The sequence below is a fragment of the Typopeltis vanoorti genome, chromosome 3 (assembly GCF_054136105.1).
Source record: "Typopeltis vanoorti isolate ZY-2024b chromosome 3, IOZ_Tvanoo_1.0, whole genome shotgun sequence".
Lineage (NCBI taxonomy): Eukaryota > Metazoa > Arthropoda > Arachnida > Uropygi > Thelyphonidae > Typopeltis > Typopeltis vanoorti.
Window position 1 is genome coordinate 67,653,418 of NC_143551.1, and position 16,988 is coordinate 67,670,405.

A 16,988-nucleotide genomic window follows, 5' to 3' on the forward strand; every position below is an offset into this window, starting at 1 on the left:
GAAAATTATATCATCGCAAGTTTTGACATTATCTCATTATTTACTAACGTCCCTACTGAGGACGTATTAACATTACTAAAGGACAAATTGTCTAAAAAGATATTTGCTTTATTAAAACATTGTATTCAATCTGGCTACTTCAGATATAGGGACTCCATTTACAAACAAAATCAAGGCCTAGCAATGGGCAACCCTTTATCCCCAGTTCTAGCAAACATTTTACTGGAAGATTTTGAAAGAAAGCCATATCGTCCTTCTCACTTAAGCCGAAACTTTGGAGACGTTATGTTGACGACATTTTCATTATATGGAGTCACGGACACACATCTCTCATGGATTTTTTTTCATCATCTTAAAAACCAGCATTCTAATATAAAATTTACTGCCGAACTAGAACGAAATAACTGCCTTCAATTCCTGGATGTAATTCTTACACGATGCTCTGATAGATTTAAAATCTCTATATACAGAAAACCCACTCATACTAACAGATATCTGCATTGTCGATCTCATCACTTTCCACCACAAAAGCTCAGAACTATTTCTACCTTAGGACACAGAGCATGCTCTCTTTTAAATGAACCAGATGAGCTCCAAAAAGAAATTAATCACCTTTCTTTTATCTTTAAACAAAATGGATATTCTGAAAAAAAAATTAAGAAATTTCTTCTGGATCCTCCTAGGTAGTGTACTACGGAAACTACCGATTTTAAAGGTAGCATCTCAATCCCTTACATTAGTTCAGTCTCCAATAAATTGGCTGAAGTCCTTAAAAAATACAACATCAGGATGTTTTTCACTACACTCCCTAAAGTCCGTTCTCTTATAAGCCATCCGAAGCCTATTCATCATAACCTGAAATATCCAGGTGTTTACAAGTTATGGTGCGACTGTAATATTTCTTATTTTGGACAGACTAACAAATCTGTTGAACTGCGTATTGAGGAGCATAAGAGAGACATCTCCTATAAAAGATCACATGCATCTGTGCTATCCAGTCATGTTCTTTCCTCTAATAACCCTCATGACAATCTACAGAGCTCAGTTTGCTAGGATAAATCCGAAAACATTTTTTGCTGTAGTGATGAATTTGAAAGGAAAATCGTGGAGTCCAGAGAAATCCTCCTTAATCCTGAACATTTGAACAGCAATTTGAGTTATAACATCCCTGATAGCCATACTGCAGTTGTTCAATACTGGCGCTCACGAGAACCTGCAAGCACGCATACAACAAACAATAGCACGTTAGATAGAACGACTTGAAAAATACGTTTTCTGTGTCAATTATGTATTGCATTTTTTGCCTGTAATTCTCAGTTTTTTGTAACTTCAATTTTTATTATTGTGTTCTACCTTTAGTGGATACCTGATGAAGGCTGTAAAAGGCTGAAACTAGTTGTATCATTTTCATTAAAACTTAATATTTTATCTAGCTTTAAAGTCATTGAATATTTATTTTTTAAAAAATATATATATATAAACACAGTATAAAAGACAGTCTTAAAATAATAGAGCAGTCAATAAATAAATAAATAATACAGAGTGCTGTCCATTTATATCAATGTATTTATCAAGTCTTTATCTAACCACTGAGTTCAAAGCACTTGAAACAGTTGGCTGTTTTTAATAACCAGTGGTGAAAGTGCTTTTCAAAAATATTGCACATCTCACTCTTATTCTGTTTTTTTGTTTTTTTTTAATATCTTCACAATAAAAACACTCTGTTCATCTATGTAATATTAATAATTATCAGTTAATAATTAACAAAAATCAGTTAATTATCTAAATAATAAATTAATAATAATGAAATAAAAGAAAAGAAAAAGCTTAATGTAGTTTTTGTTACATTAAATGTTAAATGTTGCATTAAACATACATTAAATGTTAAATGTAAGTAACTGCAAAAAAAAGAGTGAAATGTTTGTTACTGTAGTGTGCCTGCTAACTAACAAACATGTTGCCTTTTATCCAGGTCACCATAGATAGGCATCCTGTTCGATTTTTTGTTCACAAAAGGCCTCATGTGGACTATTTTTTAGATATTGTAAGTAACAATAAATTTTCAAAATTTTTGTAGTATTATGTTTCTTTTTTGTAGATCCATTAATTTGACAAATATAAAATACTATAGTTAAAAGATGGGTTGTGTCTGTGTAAAATCCATCTATTAAATATTATTTCCTGTATTCTTTATAAAATTTAGACTGGGTATATAAAATAGCTTACAAAATTTAGGATAAAAAATATATATATCCAGATGTAGATTATCACAACTTTAGAATAACATTATCATAGGTATGCACTTGAATATTGACATAACAAGCTTACTAATTTAAGTGATTGCTACCAGATGTGCAGCCACTTACACTGTCTGCTTTCTTCTTTAGCAGAGAAAGGTTGACTCTCTGCATCTATAAGAAGCAGTTGAGCGATTTGTTTCAGTAATGGAACGAAGAACCAGTAATTCCCAATAGCAGCAATAGTCCACCTGAAGTTTCATGAATTGAATATTTTGCATTTCATTTTGGGAAAAGTTTCAGAAAACACTTCAGATACTGTGTAAGCTATTTAAGGTACACTTTTGTGCATTATTGCCTGGCATAGCATTTTAACTGTGCAGTGCACTTTCTGTATTGCACAGCGATGAGGAGGGAAGGATCATGCAGCATTTTGAACAGATGAGGCACACTTTACTCTTTCATACTCATATACGTGCATGTCTTAAACATTAAGCATCTATTATTATTATCATCATCATCATCAAATTCCTGCCATGTACCCTCAATGGGTGTACAGGATATGATAGTACTACATGAAAAATTTACATCATTACTAACTTCCTATCTACAATTTTCCTCCAAATCAGTCTGTTACTTGTCAAGACTCCAACATTATCAGATCTTATATTTCTATCGTCTAAGGCACTTTGTACCATATCAATCCACCTATATCTTGATCTTCCTCTGAGTCGTTTTCCTGCCAACCTGGCAGAGAACACTTGTTTTGCTAATCTTTCTTCGCCCATTCTGTTTAAGTGACCATACCACCTGAGATTAGCTCTGCTAACGCATTCCTGGATGCTGACAATGTCAAGTTCTTTCCTAACATCCTCATTTTTAATATGATATTGCCATTGATGCCATCTGTTCACGCCTCTAATCTTTCTCAGGACTCTCATATCTGTGGTCTCTAGTCTTTGGTCAAGTGTTTTACTTCTGACCCAGTTCTCAGATCCATAAGTTAAAACTGATTTGAACATTGTCTTATATACAGCTAATTTAGTGTTCTGACTAATTTCTCATTTATTCCATATAAATTTATTCAATTGACTTCCTACTATACCAGCTTTGTTGATTCTGTTGTCTATTTCTATATTTAATTTACCATCTTCACTAAAAATCATGCCTAAGTAGCTGAAATGATTTACTTGTTCCACAGGTTCTCCAATCACAACACAGTTGACATTTTCAATGATTCTGCCTATTTTCATTGTCTTTGTCTTTTTATTGCTGACCTTCATACCATATCTATAACAACAGTTATTCAATTTGGTCAGAGAATCTTGCAGACTTGTAGCGGATTTATTTAGAAGTATGACATCATCCGCATAAAGCAAAGAGCTGACGTTAACATCTCCAATTTTGATATCATGTTTAATACCACTTTCCTTCATAATGTGATCCATATAGATAATGAATAACAGAGGGGATAATGTACATCCTTGTCTCACACCAGATTTAACATTAAACCATCTTCCTGTACTTCAATTCGAACTGCTGACTTACAACTCAAATAAAGACTAAGTATTGCTTGATATAATGCCCCATTGACACCATATAACTGTAGCATATTGAATAACTTCTCTCTTGGCACCTTGTCATATGCCTTTTCCAAATTGACAAAACTTAAATACAGATCTTTGTTATATTCCCATGATTTCTCCAGTATTTGTCTTAAAGTGAAAATCTGATCCTGACAGCCTCTATTTGACCTGAATCTTGTTCTTCACCAAGCTTTTCTTCCGCAATTCTTCTCAACCGTTTCTCAAGTATACTTGCATATATCTTACCAGGAACACTCAGTAGGGATATACCTCTTTAATTCTCACATTCAGTTTTATTTCCCTTTTTTATATATGTTTACTATGAGAGCTCTACTCCAATCATCGGGAATTCGTCCCTCTGTCCATGCTTTCTGAACTATGCAGTGCAGCCACTGTAAGACTTATACCACCATACTTCAGCATTTCTGTTTGAATATCATCTACCCCTGCTGTCTTTCCACATTTCAAGCCTTTGATGGCTTTTTCTACTTCAAGTATGGATATGTATTCCTGACTGCATGCCTGGTCAGTGTTTTTAATCACTGTGCTGTCATCACTGCTTCTTTCATTTAGCTGTTTTTCAAAGTAATTACTCCATACTTCAAGGATATCTTTTTCTCCTGTTTTCATGTCACCTTTATCATCTCTAACTCCTTCTTCAACAACCTCCAGAATATTTTGCCACCTTCTTGATATTTATATTCTATGTTCTTACCAAAGTCTTCCAATGACTTTTGTTTAGCTAGTTTTACACAGTGTTTTGCTTTCTTACATTTGTCTCTGTATTCTCTAAGTGCACAAGCTGACTTATTTGCCAGGAACTTTTGATATGCTTTCTTCTTTTCCTTCACTGTCTCTTTAACTTCCTGTGTCCACCATGGAGTTCTAATTTTCTATCCTTGCAGACAACTTCACCACATGCCTCTCTAGCTGAATCACTCAGGGTTTTCTTCAAGGCTTGCCACTGAATCTCCAAGGTTTGGTTCCTGTTCTCAAACTCTTTCATTTTGTCTTCAATAATCTTTGTGTATTTTAGTCTACAGTTGACATCTGAGAGCTGCTCAACTTTTATTCGCTTTAAAACTTTCTTACATGTTATTCTTTTCAATATGAAATTCAATTTTATCCTGCTCAAGACTAAATAGTGATCACTTCCAATTTCAAATCCTCTGTACACTCTGGTGTCCTGTACCAAGGCAAAGACATCACTATCAACAATAACATAGTGAATGAGACTTTTCTTATTCCTTGCTTCTTTCTTCTCTCCATGTGAATTTATGCACATTTTTATGTTGGAACACGGTATTAGTAATAACCAGTTCATGTCCTGAGCAGAAATCCAACAGATATTTGCCATTATTATTAGCTTTGTTCTTTTCTCCAAATTTTCCCAAAATATTTTTTGTATGTCTGACAATCATTTCCTACTCTGCTATTTAGATCCCCAACAAGGACCAACTTTTCCTTTTTCATTATGTCAGTTGCTTTTTCTAAAGCATCAAAATATTCCCCGCTTCTACCTTAGTAGAACTTTCTGTGGGACTATAGGCACAAATAAGTCTCATTGTCCCATTCCCCATTCTCATATTTGCCCACATTACTCTACTTGAGACTGGCTGCCATTCAAGAAGATTAGCCTCGTATTTTGTGTTGAATACTATGGCTACTACTTCTTTTCCTTGATTGTCATTGGCTGAATATAACATTTTGTATATTATTATTGTTGTTATTAATATTAAGAGATCTCCAGAGATTAAATATGTAAGATTAAATGCTGGTTAAAGCTCATGAAGCACAGCACATAAGAAGAAATTAAATTTCATTTTGGAAATGTAAGTCATTCAATGATCATTTAATTCATCCCTATGTTTAATTCATTTCCATTAAACTGTTAGCTGTTTTGAGTTTTCAACGAGCACATATTGAATATACACTCAAATCCCACATTTTTGTAATGCAGTATTGCTTGTGTTTACTGAAATTATTCTGTGGTAAGTAAATTTGGTTTGTGGTTTAAACCAGTAGCGAGTACAATTTTTCTAATTCTCAAATCACCAATCTCTCCTCATTTGTTTAATACCCAGTGGATGCCTACTGGGGCACACCATGGAAAGGTTAGGATTGGACATTAGTTCAGATGGTGTTAGAAAAAAACTTAACATTGTTAGCAATCAAGAATATGTGAGCAGAGCTAATCTAAGATGGTAGGCCACTTAAATAGAATGGGTGAGGAAAAGTTAGCAAAGCAAGAAGGAGACCTAGGGGAATATCAGAGTCTAGGTGGCCTAATAATAGACTAGTTTGGAGAAAATTGAAGAGAGATTAATAATTATGTAAACTTAATCACGTAGTGCTGTCATAGTGACCTGCACTACGACGATATATCATATTGTGAGGGTACATATCAGGAAATTTATGATGATGATGATAATCATCATCATAAATTAAGAGATCTCCTTACTAAATCACTTAAGGAATTGACAACGTACATAAGAATATAAATTAAATTACACTTTAATAAATATTTCCGATATTTCGGCAATATCACGTTGCCATCTTCAAAAGGAACTTAAAAAAAGGCACATGCACGTAGGTACTACAACACAGTAACTCAGAATGAAGTGATGAAGCTATTGTTCTCCTAAAAGTCCTGATGGTGCCCCCTAGGTGTTCTTGGCTGTTGCTGAAGGTCCCAAATTTGAGGCAGTCTCAAGCAGCCAAATTTGTTGAGGTTTGGAGAGTTTCTTAGGGTGAGGCTGATTCCATGAATAGTCTTTTGAATTTGTACTTGCTATGGTGTATTACTGTAATGTTCTTCCACAGTATTCTGTGGCGTGTATCCAGAGCATGGTCTGCAAGACCAGAGTGGCTGTACTTGTGAAACTGGGTGTTATCTTTGTGTTCCGAAATTCTGATATTCGCTGTCCTGCCTGTTTGGCCAAAGTAAGACAGTTTACAGCTGCAAGGGATCTGGTATATACCAGGTAGGTCTAGGGGAAGTGGTAGGTCTTTAGTAGCGGATAAGGGATTCCAATTTTTTGTATGGTCTGTAACAGGAGGTCAAGTCATGTGTTTTTAAGATCTTGGTAATTTTTTCTGGGGTGCCTCGGATGTAGGGAATGGTGATGGATTTAGAGTAATCCTTGTTGTGAAGGGGGGGGGGGTTGTGGTTTGTTGGTTTCAATATTTTTTGTATTTTTTTGGGGGTGGTAGCCATTGGCTGAGAAAGTGTTAAGGATGTGATTTAGTTCAGTGTTTAGGGCCTTGTTGTTAGAACAGATTAGTTTAGCCCTGTTGTATAGTGTTTTCACCACTCCATATTGTTGTGGGGGGGGAGATTGTTGGTGAATGATCTAAGAATGATCTAAGAATGATCCAGGGCTTAAATATGAAATGATAAATATTCAGTTCATATAACTTCACATGAACTACTACTAATGCTGCTGTTATGACCAACAAATTTTAACTTTTTTTTGTTTTGTTTCCTTTCCAGCTATCTGTGATTCTTATTCAGTTTCTCATGCTGATTTCAAATATTTTTAATTTTTTCCTATCATGTATAGTTTTTAAGAAACAAGTCTATACATTTATGATATAAACACTGTTAACAGTATCTTACATTCAGAATGAAAGTCAACTAGAATGCTGCCCTAATGCCTTCCATTTATAAGATGAAATTGGTTTTTCCTATTTCAGACCCTAACAGTTGTCAGCTAACATAGCATGACTTCACTTCCCTTATACCTGCCTTCCATTCTCATAATCTGCTGATGAAACCTCTTGCCATTTTCATCACTTATGGACCTGAGATTTTCTAAGAAAAAGTCTAGAAAGTGTCTCTGAAAATACATCTTGCATCCCATGTCATGATATGCTTTGAGCATAGAAGAAATGATTTCTTTGTCAACTGAAGATTTGTGTTTGATCAAAGTTTTCTTCAACTAACTTAACGTGTGTTCATGCATTAGCTTCCTTTTGCTCAAAACTTGTTCAAATTTGCGATCGTTCATTAACAATCTAATTTCTGGCATTCCTTTACTTTTGCATCACCTATTTTTGAAATTTTTTGTTTCAAATACTGAAACTCAACACATAGCATACGAGGGTGGTCTGAAAAGTTCTCGGCCTAACAATGAAAAAGCAAATTTATAATTTCAGAATTATTTTTATTTTTCAACTTTATCACCCTTAAGACTAATACATTTATTCCGGCACCATTATCCCGTCTCTGTAGTGGTTCTCAGTAAGATCTGCAAAATACCCTTCTACAGCTGCAGTCACCTCTTGATTCAAAGAAAAACGCTGACCAGTGAGGAAGAGTTTTAGTTTTGGAAAGAGATAGAAGTCAGAGGGAGCCAAATCTGGGGAATAGGGTGGATGTTCCAACAATTTGTAGTGCAGATCCCTTAATTTTCCCATTGCCAAAACACCTTTGTGGGCAGGTGCATTGTCCTGATGAAAGATGATTTTTTTATACTGCAAACAGGGTCTTTTCTCACGAATTTTTTCATCTAGTCTGGTTAAAAGATCAGAATAATATTCCCCAGTTATTGTTTTACCTTTTCAAGATAATTAATAAACAAAATGCCTTTAGTATCCCAAAACACCGATGCCATGACCTTTCCTGTTGATGGAACCGACTTTGTCTTCTTTGACACTGAACAACCGGCTTCTGTCCACTGTTTTGACTGCTGTTTGGATTTTGGTGTGTAATGGTAAATCCAAGTCTCATCCATAGTAATAAATCGATGCACAAAATCAGTTTTATTCTTTTAAAATGCTCCAAGCACTGTTCAGAAATTTTCATGTGAGTGCATTTTTGATCTACTGTGAGCAAGCACAGCACCCATCTTGCGCAAAGCTTTTTCATTTGCAATTCTTCATGCAAAATATATCCTACACATTCTTTTGAAATGCCTATAGTCTCAGCAATTTCATGCACTTTGACTTGTTAGTCATCCACTACCATATCGTGCACTTCATCAGTGATTTCTGGTGTTGTTACACTTTTTGGACAGCCTTCACATGGGTCATCTTCAAGGCTGGTACGGCCACGTTTAAACTTGGCAGCCCGTTTCTTAATTGTAGAAAATGAAGAAGAAGAGTGCCCATAAATTTTCATGTGAGTGCATTTTTGATCTGCTGTGAGCAAGCACAGCACCCATCTTGCGCAAAGCTTTTTCATTTGCAATTCTTCATGCAAAATATATCCTACACGTTCTTTTGAAATGCCTATAGTCTCAGCAATTTCATGCACTTTGACTTGTTAGTCATCCAATACCATATCGTGCACTTCATCAGTGATTTCTGGTGTTGTTACACTTTTTGGACATCCTTCACATGGGTCATCTTCAAGGCTGGTACGGCCACGTTTAAACTTGGCAGCCGGTTTCTTAATTGTAGAAAATGAAGAAGAAGCGTGCCCATAAACTTTTATGAACTTCGAATGAATTTCGTTTGCCATTAAACCTTCTTTTACAAAGAATAAAGTTCTTTGTAAAAGAAGGTTTAACTTTTTTTTAAAAAAAATCATGCCGATAGTGTTGTCACCTATGGTTGAGGCCGACAACTTTGCAGACCACCCTCATATCTAGACCAGACAGCCCTTGATAGAGTCTTAAGGAACAAACTGTGGACCAAACTCAAGAATCTAAACATTCCAAATCAGCTGCTTGCCACAATAACTAACATGTATCAGAACAACTATATAGCTGTAAGAATCAATAAAAAAAAGTTAAAGAATGGAAATCAATAAACAGAAGGGGTCCATCAAGAATGCTCAATGTACACTGTTATGTAATATCTATATAGATGAATTAGTAAAGAAATGGAAGGAAAATATAAAACCAGCATTTAAACTAGATCACGAAACAATACTTAATACCCTTTGTTTGCAGATCAGTAAATAGTCATGGCAAGAAGTGAAGAAATCCAAAAATCAATATATGCCTTAAACACAAGTGCAAAAAAATTTGGAATGCAAATGTCAATAGGCTAAACAAAAATCGTGGCTTTTAAAGGACCATTTCCAGCCAGAAGTAAATTCATTATTTGTGCCTATGGTTCTACTAAAGTACAAGTGGAGGAACTTTTTGAACCTTTAGAGAAAGCAACTGATACAATGAAAAAAGAAAAAGTTGGTACTTGTTGGGGATCTAAATAGCAGAGTAGGAAATGATTGTCAGACATACAAAAATTTTTTGGGAAAATTTGGAGAAAAGAGCAAAGCTAATAATAATGGCAAATATCTGTTGGATTTCTGCTCAGGACATGGACTAGTTATTACTAACACCATGTTCCAACATAAAAATGTGGACAAATTCACATCGAGAGAAGAGGCAAGGAATAAGAAAAGTCTCATTGACTATGTTATTGTTGATAGTGATGTTTTCTCACTGGTGCAGGACACCAGAGTGTACAGAGGATTTGAAACTGGAAGTGATCACCATTTAGTCTTGAGCAGGATAAAATTGAATTTCATATTGAAAAGAAGAACTTATGAGAAAGTTTTAAAGTGAATAAAAGTTTATCAGCTCTCAGATGTGAACTGTAGACTAAAATACACAAACATTATTGAAAAAAAAAGAAAGTGTTTGAGAACAGAAACCAAAACTTGGACATTCAATGGCAATTCCCTGAAGAAAACATCAGTCAGAGAGGCATGTGATGAGGTTGTCTGTATGGATAAAACAATCATAACTCCATGGTGGACACTGGAAGTTAAAGAGGCAGTGAAGGAAAAGAAACAAGCATATCAAAAGTTCCTAGCGAATAAGTCAGGAACTTTTGTGCTCTTAGAGAATACAGAGACAAATGTAAGAAAGCTAAACACTGTGTAAAACCAGCTAAACAAAAGTCATGGGAATACTTTGGTAAGAACATAGAAAATAAATATCAGGGAGGTAGCAAGATATTTTCGAGGTTGTTGGAAAAGCTTAGAAATGGAAGAAAGAGTACTGTAAAAGGAATCAGAGATGATAAAGGTGACATGAAAACGGGAGAAAAAGATATCCTTGAAGTATGGATTAATTACTTTGAAAAACAGCTAAATGAAACAAGCAGTGACAGCACAGTGGTAAAAAAACACTCAGAATGCTGAAGTGTGTAGATATAAAAGTTTTGCAGTGGCTACACTGCATAATTCAGAAGGCCTGGACAGAAGTTCTAATTGCAAATTATAGTATCTATCTATAAAAAAGGAAATAAAACTGAATGTGAGTCAGGAATACATATCCATTCTTGAAGTAGAAAAAGCCATCAAAAGCTTGAAATGTAGAAAGGCAGCTGGAGTAGATGATATTCAACCAGAAATGCTCAAGTATGGAGGTATAAAAGTCTTATAGTGGCTTACTGCATAGTTCAGAAGGCCTGGACAGAGTGACAAATTCCAGATGATTGAAGTAGAACACTCATAGTACCCATATATAAAAAAAGGGAAATAAAACTGAATGTGTAAGAATTACAGAGGTATTTCCCTACTGAGTGTTCCTAGTTGTTAATTTTAAATCTTCTTTATATATATTCCCTCTTTCTGTATATTATTATTCTCTCTCTATATAGTATATACTTATTTTGTCTACAGGCTGTGCCCTTGTTAATAATTATACTATATACTTATGAGGTGAAATATTATATAAATTTCTTTTACTAACAATTATTTTTATTTTGACTCCGAGTGTCCCTATATGTTATTATATTTGCACAAAGAGTTCACTCCAATTGGTGCAATGACTTTAACTCACTCTTTCAGAATCCAACTAATCATTGACTCAATACCAAGTACAAAATAAACACATTTAATAGAACTAAAACAATATATGTACACTTCTAGTAATAATACATAACTATAACTACAGATTATATGGATCCAAGGCCTTATTTAAAAATATAAACTTACTCTTAAGACTAAACACTTTTTCTTTCACAATCACAAAAAAATGTTCATAGTCTTTTTCTCTTTCTGTTAAGGCTCTTTTCCAGAAGTTACACGGCTTTGTACTTCATTTTCAGGATCCTTTTCAACAATCAATATAACACACATAAAAGTCTTCTTGACTAAATCCTGTTTCCTTTTAGTAGTAATATTCATCAGATCAGGCACCTTTTAATACCTAAAAATCTTCTTAATCAATATATTATCCAAACTTTCACTTTCAGGCATTCTTAATACTTATAAAACTTCCTTATCAATATTTTCTCTAAGAAAAACATTCACTTTAGAATGTAAGCAACAAGTTCTCCTTTCATTCACAATACTAAATTGACAGTTTTAACTTATTCCACCTTAAAACTTACAGTTTCAAGATTTCCTTTTATTCATTACTTATTTCACCTTGAAACCTAATATTTTCACTATTCCCTTTTCGGAATACACTAGGAAATTTCTTCCGACTGCCACACACAAAACAAATATCAAGTTTCTTCTAACTTGAATATTTACCGGCCAATTTATAAAAAAACTTATAGTTTCAAGATTTCCTTTTATTTCTTTACTTAGTCCTACCTGAAACCTATTATTTTCACTATTCCCTTTTCGGAATACAATATGAAATTTCCCTTGACTGCCGCACACAAAAAAATCAAGTTCCTTCCAACTTGAATATTCCTCGGCCAGTTTATAAAAACTTACGGTTTCAAGATTTCCTTTTATTCCTTTACTTATTCCAACTTGAAACCTATTATTTTCACTATTCCCTTTTCGGAATACATTATGAAATTTCCTTCGACTGCCGCACAAAAAAATCAAGTTCCTTCCAACTTGAATATTCCTCGGTCAGTGTTCTAAAAAACTTCCGAATGCTCTTGTTTACAACTGTAACTTGGATACGCAACGCTTTCCTAGTCAGCTGTCAATCACACATCAAGTTTTCTCCGGGAGCATGCGCACTCTACAAAAGTCAGAAACTACGCACTACAATAAAATGGCTAACTCGCTGTATCCATCAGCGCTAAGAGAAAGTCTTTCACAAAACACAAAATTCAACATTTTAAAATACAACAAACTTTCTTATAAGTAACACAAATAATCAGTTTAGTAAGTACTTCAATATTTTTACTTCTTTACATATTACCTCTAATATAATATTTTCATAACGAGCACATCACAATTGCAGACACTGCGTGTATGAAAACAAAAACTAACAAGCATAATTAATACGTAAAAATATTCAGAATTTTTAATATGATTATTTTTACAGTACCCATATATAAAAAAAGGGAAATAAAACTGAATGTGTAAGAATTACAGAGGTATTTCCCTACTGAGTGTTCCTAGTAATATTTATGAAAGTATATATGAGAAATGGTTGAAATGGATTGTGGAAAGGAAGGGAAGATTGGTGAAGAACAAGCTGGATTCAGGCCAAATAAAGGCCGTCAGGATCAGATTTTCACTTTATGACAAATAGTTGAGAAATCATGGGAATATAACAAAGATCTGTATTTAAGTTTTGTAGATCTGGAAAAGGCATGATAAGGCTCCAAGAGAAAAGCTATTCAGAATGCTATAATTGTATGGTGTCAATGGGTCATTATATAAAGCAATACTTAGTCTTTATTTGAGTTGTAAGTCATCAGTTAGAATTGAAGAAAGATACAGTTAGATGGTTTGATGTTAAATCTGGTGTCAGACAAGAATGTACATTATCCCCTCTGTTATTCATTACCTATATGGATCACATTATGAAGGAAAGCGGTATTAAACCTGATATCAAAATTGGAGATGTTAATCCTAGCTCTTTATTTTATGTGGCTGATGTTATTTCTTTCCCTCTTAATCATTCCCTCTTTTACCTTTACGGTTCAAGAGCTTCTATTTCTTATTACTGCAACTGTTATACGAGGATAAGTGGTTGACACTATGGTGTATCCTATGTCTGTAGAAGCTTTATGTTCTCAAGGCCGGTTTGCCTGCTTGCTGGAGGAAAAAACATGCCCAAGACCGGCTAACTTGGCTATGTCTGAGAAAGATCCTAAGCTCCTCATGTCAGTGATGGGAATCAAACCCAGGACACTCCTTTCCAAGGCATAATGGTTGCGAAGCACATTGCCACTCGGCTAACTATGCGAATGGATGATGTTATACTTCTAAATAAATCCGGTACAAGTCTGCAAGATTCCCTGACTAAATTGAATAACTTTTGTAATAGATTTGGTATGAAGGTCAGCAATAGCAAGACAAAGATGATGAAAATAGGCAGACGCGTCGAAAATATCAACTGCTTTGTGAATGGAGAACCTGTAGAACAAGTAAAACATTTCAGTTACTTAGGAATGATTTTTAGTGAAGATGGTAAATTAAATATGGAAATAGACAACAGAATCAACAAAGCTGGTATGATATGAAGTCAACTGAATAGATTTATATGAAATAAATAATAAAATAATAAAGCAACACGTAAAAACCACAGTAATATCTTTATTAGTAAAAGGACAGATATTTCATACTAAAATTAATAGTACATCTTCAGTGTCTGTAACAGTTATAGGAATGGAATACAAGCAAAACGTTTGGCGGATTACCTATTAAAATACAATTGTTACTGCGTGTTAAACAAATTTAATCTATTAAGATAAATGGTTTTTTACATAAGATAAAAGTCTCCCAGATCTTTGAGAGAGAGACATAGTCATTTCTATTTAAATTCGGTCGGTGTAAGATAGTTTCACAACTTTTTTTGAATAAGCGTTCATATTTGAATCTGCATCTATGGAGGAGAACTGCTTTATTCCACTGGACACTATGAGTAGCGTCAATACTGTGCTGCACCAGACCAGACTTCAGAGGTTTGTTATAATCAATATAATATTGATGTTCTTTTATTCTTTTTTCCAAAGAATGGCCAGTTTGTCCAAAATAAGAGACATCGCATTCGCAAGGTATTTGGTAAATGCCAGCCAAAGATAGAGAAGACAGTGTATCCTTTGTAAAAGGTAATAAAGAAGAAATTTTGTTGATAGGAATATATGTTGGAATCAATTGATACTTTTTCAGAATTCTACCTATAGGTTCTGAGATTCCTGGAATGTATGGAATAGGAACTCTGCGGATTGTTGAAGAAACTGTAGGTGTTAGAACATAAGAGTCAAGTATCTGTTGGATTTGATTGGAGTTGTAATCATTTGATTCCATTAACTTTTTAATGATGGAAAGTTCTTGTAAGATTACTGGGGAAGAGCAGACTTTATGTGCTCTATGAATTAGAGATTTAATAATGCCAAATTTTTGAGATGTGCGCAGACTTTTTGTGAATGTATCTGCCAATAAATGTGGGTTTTCGAAAGATGCTTGTAGATAAGGTACCAGAAGACGTTCTAGTAAGGAAGATGTCCAAAAATGGTAAAGTACCAGAGTTTTCTTTTTCCATAGTGAACTGGATTCGTGTGTGAAGGTTATTTATCCGTTATAGAAAAGTGGAAAGTTCATCTTCAATGACTAATTAGTCATTAGTCACTGAAGATGAACTAAACTGTAGGTGTTGGAACATAAGAGTCGAGTATCTGTTGGATTTGATTGGAGTCATAATCATTTGATTCCATTACTATTGAAAAACCTGAGTTTCCAGGAAGGGGCAAACCCTTCCATCTCCATGTGAGACCGGCTAAACTCACCTTCATTTGAAAAGTTCTTATAAAGCTTCTTCATATCCTATAGATGAAAAGAACTTTTATAAAAGAATTCAAACCCAGATCTTTCCATCCATCATTACTATTTCTACCTATAGGTTCTGAGATTCCTGGAATGTACGGAATAGGAACTCTGCAGACTGTTGAAGAAATTGTAGGTGTTGAACATAAAAGTCAAGTATCTGTTGGATTTGATTGGAGTTGTAATCATTTGATTCCATTACTATTGAAAAACCTGAGTTTCCAAGAAGGGGCGAACCCTTCCGAGAGCTGCTATTACTATTTACTAACAACATCTCATCACATTCTTCCAACCCAGTCTACTAATATTCCTGTATCAACTGTCTCGGTGCCAACTAGTGTTGTCCAGCAAACTCTGAGTTTCTTCAAGCAGGGTTTTGCAGTGAGCTTATTTTATGGAAAGTAGATCCAGTAGGTCCACTTTCAAAATCTGGAGAAATTACTGAACTAGCAAGAACCTTTAGTGTTTTGATTAATTTCTCTTTTATATGAAATAAGAGAGAAATTACCCAAAACACTAAATTAGCTGTATACAAGACAGTGTTCAAACCAATTTTAAGTTACAGATTTGAGAACTGGGTTAGAAATAAAACACTTGACCAAAGACTAGAGACCACAGATATGAGCGTCCTAGAAAGATTTAAGGGCATGAACAGATGGCATCAATGGCAATATCATATTAAAAATGAGGACATTAGGAAAGAACCTGACATTGTTATCATCCAGAAATGTGTTAGCAGAGCTAATCTCAGGTGGTCACATAAACAGAGTGAGAGAGGGAAAAATTAACAGAACAAGTGTTCTCTGTCAGGTTGGCAGGAAAAAGGCCCAGAGGAAGAGAAAGCAAGATATAGGTGGATTGATACAGGTGGATTGATTGATAATGTTGGAGTCTTGACAGGTAACAGATTGATTTGGAGGAAAATTGTAGATAGGAAGTTAGTAATGACATAAGTTTTTCATGTAGTACTATCATATCCTATACACCCCTTGAGGATACATATCAAGAATTTGATGATGATTATGATCATATCTAGGTAATATACTAAAGATTTTTACTTTCTCATTCTTCACTCTCGCTTCTTCCGACAAGCTTTTCATGTCCTCTCTCATGCTGAATTTATCTCTAATTCAGTCATTGGTACCTACCAGAATTACGACCTCTTTTGCTTTGCTTTTCTGTTTTTCAATTGCTTGCATTATATTTTTAATTTTTGTTCCAGAAAAACTTGATGTTATAACCTGCTCATCAGTGGCATGTTTTATGATAGTCACTATACCAAATAAAATCCTTCTTTTTATAATCAACTTTACTTACCAGATTTTTGTTACTAGGCACTAACTTACCTGATCCTGTGCTTTGTTTTCCATTTTGCTGCTGAACTTTTCCTTACTTGACTGTCTGTAGTTCCCTCATTATCTGTCTAATGATCTGCTTAAATTAGTTACCAGAAAAAAAAAGTATGAGTTGCAACATTAATGGTTTAGCTATAAACAGTAAATCAGTGTTCAAGAAATA

At 34.4% G+C, this 16,988-nt stretch overlaps 1 protein-coding gene across 1 annotated transcript in view; it reads left to right on the forward strand.

Annotated features, from left to right (window-relative positions):
- Positions 1-16,988, forward strand: part of Dd (CTD nuclear envelope phosphatase 1-like protein dullard) — a 174,040-nt gene that overhangs the window by 109,988 nt on the left and 47,064 nt on the right. Inside the window, exon 4 of the mRNA XM_090415688.1 lies at positions 1,973-2,044. Within this exon, the coding sequence (XP_090271814.1) occupies positions 1,973-2,044 (72 nt within the window). The remainder of the gene's footprint in view (positions 1-1,972; positions 2,045-16,988) is intronic.